At 36.9% G+C, this 9,879-nt stretch overlaps 1 protein-coding gene across 2 annotated transcripts; it reads right to left on the bottom strand.

Annotated features, from left to right (window-relative positions):
* Positions 1–889: 889 nt before the first annotated feature.
* On the bottom strand, positions 890–9,828 carry LOC106879372 (uncharacterized). 2 transcript variants are annotated; one of them, XM_089341232.1, is made up of 5 exons: positions 8,243–9,828; positions 6,461–7,361; positions 6,009–6,118; positions 4,605–4,701; positions 890–2,296 (listed from the first exon to the last, which is right to left on the bottom strand). In XM_089341232.1, exons 2-5 carry the CDS (start codon positions 7,329–7,331, stop codon positions 1,116–1,118), a joined length of 2,259 nt encoding a protein of 752 aa, XP_089197358.1. In that variant the 5' UTR covers positions 7,332–7,361; positions 8,243–9,828; the 3' UTR covers positions 890–1,115. The 2 variants fall into 2 exon arrangements, with proteins under 2 accessions (XP_089197358.1, XP_089197359.1); XM_089341233.1 differs by lacking the exon at positions 8,243–9,828 and adding an exon at positions 7,840–8,224.
* Between the last annotated feature and the right edge of the window lie 51 nt (positions 9,829–9,879).

Genomic DNA, 9,879 nt, shown 5'->3' with positions numbered 1-9,879 from the left:
AGGTAGTTTGCAAGAGGGTGTCACAGAATTAGTCTTTCAGACCATCTGGTAGCCCCGGTTGAGGTGCATAGGCTGAGATGACAGTAGCTAATCTATGATGAAGCACTAGTCTAATCTTAAGTACTCTGTCACTTACTCTAACGACCTCGATTACCTTATCCACCCATTTCTCCGCTAGAAGTATTCCTATGCCCCCGACCCCGTCAGTGTTCCCTGCCCAGAAAATCTTGTACCTGTGTTCTTTGCCTGTGAGGAATCTCGCAGAACCTCCTCTCCATCTTACTTCCTGGATGCAGCACATATCTACGCGTCTCCGTTCAAGCATCTCAACAATTTCACCAGATCTACCTTTCAGCGTGCCGACGTTGAGAGTGCCAATCTTAACAGTATGGGTGTTGGGGGTGTGGGCCTGTAGCCTGGGAAGGGAAAAAGCAGTGTCGTGTACCTGAAAAGAAAACTTGCAATTGGAAGAATTCATAAGCAAAACAGTACCTACAACCTGCAAACATTACTCAAACTTTATGCGCTACCCAAAGGTAGGGGAGAGGATAGCCAAGGCCACTAGATGGGTTCCGGGAGACAGCCGAGGATGACAGGATGACAGAGGAATGAACTTCCGGTGGAGGGGGTGGGAGGGCAGGTATACTATCAGCCAGGAGATAGGCCTCTTAATCGTAGATTTTAAATATTTGAGAGACAACAATGCATAAATCGTAATTTTTAAAACAGCAATGAAACCTAGGTGAATAGAATATATAAGTAGCATGAATTTAGGAAGCTTAGAAAATGAATAAGTATGAATTTAAGACAAAAAAACTGAGTTCAATTGAATTTATATATATATATATATATATATATATATATATATATATATATATATATATGAATTTTAAACATACACACACACAGAAAAAATTTGCCTTTTATAGTATAGATATATATATATATATATATAATCACTTTATTTGTCATTATACTGGGGCACCATGAATTTTTGTTGAATGAATTGACCCCTGCACTTCTTCTTTAATCCTGGTTCTTATTTCATCAGTCTCTTTTTCCAAACCACTACATTATACATATATATACACACATATATGAAAGATAACTTGAAGTTACTTGACTGGCCATTCATTGATGTCTTCAAATAAAAAAGAAGGCAATAAGCAGTCCTTGAGATTGGACCACTGCAAAGAAGGAAATACGTCTGATATCGGAGTGAATTCACTGTCTTCTATCAATAAAACTTTAACAACATCTTTTTGGTAAATACCATTATGGCTTTTGCTGTTTTCTCTGGAAGAATAAGCATGTTCTTGGCTAATGTTCAGAGTCGAATTAATCCTGGAGCGGTTCTTATACCGCAGTGTATTGCTGTAGTTAGCCGTGATCTTCCAGTTGTTGGACATGTCTATGCTGCTAGCATTATGTAGAGTCTCAACTATTGGTGTTTGAGTAAATATTGTATTCTGGGGTTGGTTCAATTCGTTTGGCGCTGATGAATTCGTTAAGGGATTCTTTCTCTGATTCTCCTCTGACACAAGTTTCTTTACGGCACTTTTATTCTGTCGACTGTTAAGATTGCTCTCACCAGGGACTGAAGTCTGTTGCCGTGCCAAGAACGGTGGAATTGTCATTTGAGGGAAATCTTCACTGGAAGCTACAGACAAAGGTGGCAAAGAGTTCTTTGAATTTGGAGCTATAAATGAAGAATTAAGTTTGTTTGGATTTGAACTGTTCACTTGATTCGTTGGCAGATTGACAATATTCTTAGAGATTTTGGGAACCTGGTTTGGCATCATACCTTGGAGATTTAGCTGCAAATGCTGCTCTTCTATGGAATACTGATCCATAACATTTGTGTTAACATTCACGATTGGCCGTTTGTTGCCTTCAATTTCAGCTCTGTTTTCTGTTGTAATTTTAACATGTTTAGAAGGTAGACTCATGGAACAAACTGTACTGGTTTTATCAGACTGGTTCTTACCAACATCTACAAGCGAGTCATTTGCTGGAGGCTCTGTAGTCTTAGAAGACGCTATTTCAGTAGTCTTTGGCCGATGACATAATGGAAGATTCAGTTTTTCCTTAGCAATTCGACAAAATGCATTGTGAGAGTCAAATAGGGACTTTAATGTTCTCTGCTGAATTTTAAGAGTGTTGATTTTTTTAAGGAGAATGGCTTTTGATTTTGCAGTGTGGTTCATTTGCAAGCCCTGTTGTTTCAACAGTTCACAAGTGATTGAATTCGTTTTTTTAATATCTGACAATTTTTCTTGTGATGTTAGTAGAAGATCTAGAGAAAGACAAAAAGATATAAACATTTTTAACATTGTACAAATGTGGATGATAAAAAAACAGAAGTAAAATCTACATTCTAAAGACAAGTTAATGATTCTCAAAATTATCTTAACCCTTTAAATACTGACTTACCCAAGACCATCCATGGTTCGGCGAAACAAATTTCCTACTTTAACTCTTTAGCATTTGAACTGGCCATATCTGACCCAAATATGTCACATGATTTATGTTCTAATCAGCCAGATCCAGCCTATCACACCTACCCTTCAATGCCACTATAAAATATACAATCTCATTATCAAAAGTTCAAAGCTACAAAATAATGCCATATTAATTAAAAACAATTTGAATGCTAAAGGGTTAAAGTAAACTAAATTAAAACCTTCATCAAACTTTTAAGTTTATGTTCCAAACAGGCTTACTCTTTTACTTGTTTCAGTCATTTGACTGTGGCCATGCTGGAGCACCACCTTTAGTTGAGCAAATCAACCCCAGGACTTAGTCTTTGTACTTATTCTATAGGTCTCTTTTGCCGAACTGCTAAGTTACAGGGACGTAAACACACCAGCATCGGTTGTCAATCAATGTTTAGGGGACAAACACACGCACACACACATATATATATATATATATATATATATATATATATATATATATATATACGATGGGCTTCTTTCAGTTTCCGTCTACCAAATCCACTCACAAGGCTTTGGTCAGCCCGAGGCTATAGTAGAAGACACTTGCCCAAGGTGCCACGCAGTGGGATTGAACCTGGAACCATGTGGCTGGTAAGAAAGCTACTTACCACAGAGCCACCCCGTGCCTAGCTTAATAATGACAAAGGCTGTGTTTTTCAACAGAAACATGGTAAAATGGTAAAGAAACGGTTAAATTAAAATGAAATTTTGATATTTAGATCGTTTATGTTTCAAAAACCAGTTAAATAATGCCAAAGTAATTTTACTAAATTTTGTCAATCTTTTCCAAATTCACTGAATCACAGGCAGTGTAGTTCAATAGAAATGTGGTAACGAAAGGGTTAAGTCGTCTCACATTTTATTAGGGAGTGTCTCAAAATTTTCAAAAATAATTTGTGCATTGTAGAAGTAAAACCAGTTTATTGCACATGAATTAACAACAAAATCTAGAATGGACACTAGTTGAGGACCACTAATATAGACTAAGGATCCAGTTAGCTTGGAAAGGAGGGTAATACTGATGACCTTTGCAAGCCTTCAAAGTATGGTAGGTGAGACTGATATGACTAATGGCTATTCTGAACATTTGGTCATTGTCCGAAGAAGAAAAATGGTAGGTAAGGAGTGGTCTGATTCAGATTGTGACAACAAATGAGCTCCCTTTATCGTACCTTTTTAAGGTACTGTAAAGAGGACTAGGGACAAGGGGATAGTACTGGATCTACCACACATGTGAGGGAACTAAAAGCCTGATCCAAATATTTGGAATAGGATGGAATCTACTAAAAGGCACCTAAATTGTCAGGTGAGGTGTACTGAATCAGGTGACTGTAGAGTTACACAAGGGAGATAACCAGTGGTATGTTATTGATAAGTCCAGCTGAAGTGGATTCTACTAAAAGTAGCTAAGAGCCGGTGGTGGTGGTGGTGGTGGTGGGGCTAGTATTAAACTGGGGAGGGGTTTGTTTAATCTACACTTCCCCCAAGATGATTTTCAACTCACAGGCGCATGTGTGGTAAGAAGTTTGCTTCAATCTTTTATCTTAATCATTAGACAACAGCCATGCTGAGGCACCACTTTGAAGAATTAGTTAAATGAATCGACCCCAGTACTTTTTCTTTTTAAAGCCTGGTACTTATTCTACCAATCTCTTTTGCTGAACCACTAAGTTATGGGGACGTAAACACACAAAGACTCACACATGTTCAATGGGCATCTTTCAGTTTCCATCCGCCAAATCCACTTACAAAGCTCTGGTCAACCCAAGACTATAGTAGAAGCTACATGTCCAAGGTGTCACATGTGGGACTGAACCTGGTACCATGTGGTTGGGAAGCAAGCTTCTTACCACGCAGCCATGCCTATATTGTTTCATTTAATTTTGAAAAAATAGCAAAGAATTCAGTAAAATAATTTGGTCATTATTTAACAGCTGCTGTTTGCAATATAAATTCACACACAATTTTGATAGAAGTCTTTAACTTAGATCACAGGACCAACAACAGCCTCAGGTGGGTTAATTTACAGAAGTTTCCTCAATAAGACCATATCTAATAATCAACATGTAATGCTTCCCCTTTTAAAACAATTGGTCTTTCACTTACTTGTCAGGTTAGAATAGGATTTAGTTAACAGTTGCTGCTGTATAATCTTGTGAAGTTTTTTAACCTCCACTATACTGGCTCTCACTGTTTTTGGTTTCTTGAAAGAAATTTATTAGCAAAATTGTATTAAAAAAGTTGATGAGAAGAAAGAATTAATGTAGTAACTAATTAACAATTAACTGACAGAATTTTTTCTTTTGTTTATTTTCAATTAAATATTCATCTCACACACAAAGGAACATATTTGACAGTGCATAAAATGCATTCTTGAATAAGGCAAACCTCTACTTTCTTGTGAGAAAAAAAATTTACGCTTCATCGTACGAACATATACTTGGAGTTCCATCTGTAATACAGTTGTGTTTGATGTATGACAAGTTTTTGTTATATTTAAGAATGTAAAAAACACACCACATACACTGGCATATATGGTATGCAACTGGTAGGAATTGAACCATTAATTCTCTTAGTTGGCATAGTGATACATTAGCGATTATGCTATAGTCATTGAGTTCTTCTTTTGCAGGGCTTAGAAAAACTGAAGGACTGTTGCAATAAGTGTGTGAATCTGAGAGGGGAATATGTTGAATAAGATCATAGTTAACTGATCCTCCTGTATTTTCTTTTACCCTTTAAAAATATTTAATGCCCTGAAACCAGTAGATTTACTATACAGCAGCCTTTATGCACATTTAGTGCCCTGGAAATTGGAGACCCCCTCCGAGGCACAAGTCAGGGCAAGGTTGTTTATGGAAGACCAGCAGTCACCCATGCATACATGCCTCCCCTCTCCATGTCATTGATGTCATCCAAGGGAAAGGCAAAGGGGCCGATACAGCTTGGCACCAGTGACATCATAACTCATTTCTACAGCTGAGTGAAATGGAGCAATGTGAAATAAAGTGTCTTGCTCAAGAATACAACATGCAGCCCGATTCGAACACCCAACCTCACGGTCGTAAGTTTGACGCTCTAACCACTGAGCCATGCGGCCTGGAAATAGTATACTATATGAGAGGGTGCTGAAAAGTTTCTGACTTTAAGGGATCACAAAAGGCCTGGCTGGGGGCCCAACTTTCTGAGTTCTTTTTACATTGGTTTTCTGGTATTAGTTTCAAATTTGGCACAAAGCCAGCAATTTCAGGGGAGGGGTTAGTTGATTACATTGACCCCAGTACTCAGCTGGTATTTATTTTAACGATCTTGAAAGGACAACAGCTAAAGTTGACCTTGGCAGAATCTGAACTCAGAACACAAGATAGACAAAATGCCACTATGCATTTGGTCCAGGGTTGTAATGGTTCTATCGGTTTGTTGCCTTTCAGTTCCCTAATATTGAACACAATGAATCAAAATCTCTTACCAAAACAATATGAAATATCTTCAATGAAACTTAATACTTACTGTTTGAAAATGCTTTGACTTAGCATTGCGTGTCTGTTGGCTTTTGACGACAGGTTCTTCGGTGAAGCTATAGGGGTCGAAATCAGGAGGTTCTGTCAAAAGGATGGAACCTAACAAAAATTTGAGCAAAATAACGATTTACAATTATTAGAATCAGGGAGTTTGAACTAGAAATTGCACTGTAGATACACATATTAATTAACCTGACCCCGTTATACTAAAAAAAACCCACAGAAACTCCAAAATACCAGCCTTCATATTATTTAATTAATAGTGTGGAAGGCGTCAAACTGGCAGAACTTTACCTTTCGTTCTTTTTTAGGCTGATAAAATAAAGTATCAATCAAGTATTGGGGTTGATGTAATCGACTACCCTCTACTTCCAATCCTCCCAAGATTGCTGGCCCTGTGTCAAAGTTCAAAACAATTACTTATGTGGATTTATATTTTACCTTGTGTTGTAGAATGTTTTCGGCCAGGATATAGAGTAACGTGACATTGACTGTTTTGGATCTCTTGAAATTTATGACGACCAGTTGTTGGTGCCATCTGTGAAGGTGGAACAGTCATCGTTTGGGACAGGCCGGCTGGCTGTGTTAGAGGGACCCGTGACTGACTTGATTCTTTAAAACTGAAATTGGTCTCGTTAAAATTAGAATCAACAGTTTTTGTTTTCCTTGAATCTGTAAGGGTAGCTGGTGACAGGTTTGTAAGTGGTAGAGTCACTTGTGATAGATTTGTGTCTGGAAGAGTCAACTGTGACTGGTTTGTATCTGGAAGAGTCAACTGTGACAGGTTTGTGTCTGGAAGAGTCAATTGTGACAGGTTTGTATCTGGAAGAGTCAACTGCGACAGGTTTGTGTCTGGAAGAGTCAACTGCGACAGGTTTGTGTCTGGGAGAGTCAACTGTGACAGGTTTGTATCTGGAAGAGTCAACTGCGACAGGTTTGTATCTGGAAGAGTCAACTGCGACAAGTTTGTATCTGGAAGAGTCATTTGTGACAGGTTTGTATCAGGAAGAATTACTTGTGACTGGCATGTCTCTGAAAATGCATTTTGCGACGGGTTTATATCTGGAAGTGTCATTTGTGATAAACTTATGTTGGGAAGGGTGATTTGTGACTGGTTTATGTCTGGGATGGTAGTTTGTGACTTAGTAATGTCTGGAAGTGTCATTTGTGACTGGCTTAATTTTGGATCAGACATCTGTTCTTGGCTTGCATCTTGTACTGTTATTTTTCTGATTTCAGTATTCTTATCAATTGTTTCAGCAGAAAAAGTTGGAAATAATATTTCTGAACCAGAAGATGATGCCACATCCATTGTTTTAATTCTGTTGGCAGAGATTTAAAACTGTCAAGTAAAAGAAATAAAGAAACAATTTTTTTTTTCATCATTTTTGAAATTATGAGGGGCGTCTTTTTATAAAAAAAAAAAAAAAAAAAAAAAAAAAAGGGTTAATGTTTACATTAACCAACTTGTTTTTCATAAACTTCGTTGATTCAATTCCAGCAATGGACTACACGTATGTCACTTCTGTACCATACTTCCATAAAATGTATTTATGGGGAGAAAAATATTGAAAAACATCAACATATGTGAAAGAACGAGGAAGGTGGGATGTGCTAGAAACAAGAGCCAAAATCTCCGTTAGATTACACACCGTTTCGTTTGAAAATATTTACATTTATTTTTTCGTTTTGGGATTTGGTTTGCAAGATTCTTTATGAGTTCGTGTGTTGAAGCATATTCTGTTGTGTCTGGGGAGAGTCATTCTCTTTTGGTGCCTTATAATTTAGAAAAATAAAAAAGAAATAAGAGGAAATCTTACCGGTAGGTGTGTTAAATTATAAGGCACCAAAAGAGAACGACTCTCCCCAGACACAACAGAATACATTTCTTTCTTTATCGAAAAGGCTTATCCGATTGTTTTAAAGCTTCAAACTATTTTTCATAAAAAGATGCCCAACGCCCATCATTTCAAAGGCTGTAGGGAATAAAAAAATTGGAGAAATGCCCGTCAAAACGAACAAAATCCAACAAAACCCAGAAGTGAACTTTGGACGTGAAACATTTTAAGAGCCATCAAATGAAACAAACACGGCTCTCAATAAACATATTGACAATCAGTTTAGAGATTACAGACATGAAAGACACTACAGAACTTCAAAATATAGACACTGAACGACAATAAAATAGTATAAACTAAAAATAACAAAGCTTAAATGTAATACTTAGCGACTTTGTAGTGGAGAGTTTCCTTTGGTTTACCGTAAAGCATACGACGTCTTTTTCCGTATCCCGAAGACGATCTGGCGTGGACACACGGCAAAAAACAAAATCCTTTTTTCATATTTTCTTCAGTGATAAAGCAATATTTTATCAAACGTTTATACTGATGAAAAAAAAAATTGGCTCAAACATTGATAGTAAAAAAAAACTTCTCAAAATAATTCGTTTAATTTCGATATTACCCATTCATTTTCTACGACATATGGCAGGATTTTAATCTTGCTGGAATTAACCTGAATTATATTTGTCCAAAAAAAAAAAAAAATTTAAGATATAGATATAATTTGTGTCAGTTAATAATTTAGGATCGATATTTTTAATGTTATTCTCTTACGGCGGAAAACGGAGCTAATGCAGTTTCACACCTCTCCTTCATTTGTTTTTTAAACATTTTTTCGGATTCCTACCTTTTTAGATGTCAGAAATTACGAATATACAAAATAAAAAAATGTTTATATATATATATAATCGATCTCAGTTGGAAAGCATTTGATTGTAGATCAGGTTCGCTCAACGAAAGCCGACCTGAGGTAAGACAATAAAATAATTTACATCTCTTTACCCACAAGGTTCAAATACTAGTGAGGTTAATTTCGTTTTATCTCTCCTCTGGGGGACAAAATATAATACCAGTAATTTATCGGTAAATTTAATCGACCAAACAAAGATTTTTGCCTTTCTTCCCTGTGTCAATTCACTTTGAGCAATGAGATGCTTTGAACGATGAGATAATTTCAGGAGCTGAGCTCTTGAAATTATCTCCCCTTCGCTTCTTTTGTCTGGTTTCAGTTATTAGCCTGCGGCCATGTTGGGGCACTGCATTGAAGGATTTCGGTTGAATAAATCGACCTCTGTACTTCTTTTTCTTTTTGAGTCTGGTGCTTACTCTGTTCGTTCTCTTTTTTGCTGAACTGCAGAACTACAGAGAGGTAAACAAACCAACACTGGTTGCTGAGCTGTGTGTGTGTGTGTGTGTGTGTATGTAGGGAAAAGAAACACAGAAAAACATATACACATATATATTCGATAAGATTCCACACGGTTTCCGTCTACCAAATCCACTCACAAGGCATTCATTGATCATCCTGGGGCTACAGTAGAAGACATTAGTTCAGTAGAACTGAACTCAAAACCACGTGGTTCAAAGCAATCTTCTTAACCACACAGCTATGCAGATTGCTAGCAAATTGCCACAAGGCTTTCATTTTCTATCTTCAAAAAAAAAAAAAAAAACGGGAGAAAATTGATTAAATTATTCTTTCTTTTGTGTATGGTATGGCATTCAGTTATTCGACTTTCTGCCTTAGCCCTTTCAAATTACATCAAGACCAAGTTTGGTTTTCAGTCTTCCAAGGGGAAGGTAGTAATAAAATAAAAAGTACCAGGTGAGGCAGAGTACCGGACCGGAGACAGCTGATTGGTTGACAAAATCATGTGACTGCTCCTCACCCTATAATTTTTTTTTTTTTTTTGATGTGAGGATTCATCACAACTCATTTCTAAACAGAACCACTTAGCCCCACCTATGCCTTAAATAAACAAATAAAAAGAAAACAAGAAGTACAGAAATAAATAAATA

This window comes from Octopus bimaculoides, chromosome 24, assembly GCF_046866305.1.
Source record: "Octopus bimaculoides isolate indiv1 chromosome 24, ASM4686630v1, whole genome shotgun sequence".
NCBI lineage: Eukaryota > Metazoa > Mollusca > Cephalopoda > Octopoda > Octopodidae > Octopus > Octopus bimaculoides.
The sequence above is the reverse complement of the archived record's forward strand: the minus strand, read 5'-3'. Positions and strand labels throughout refer to the sequence as shown.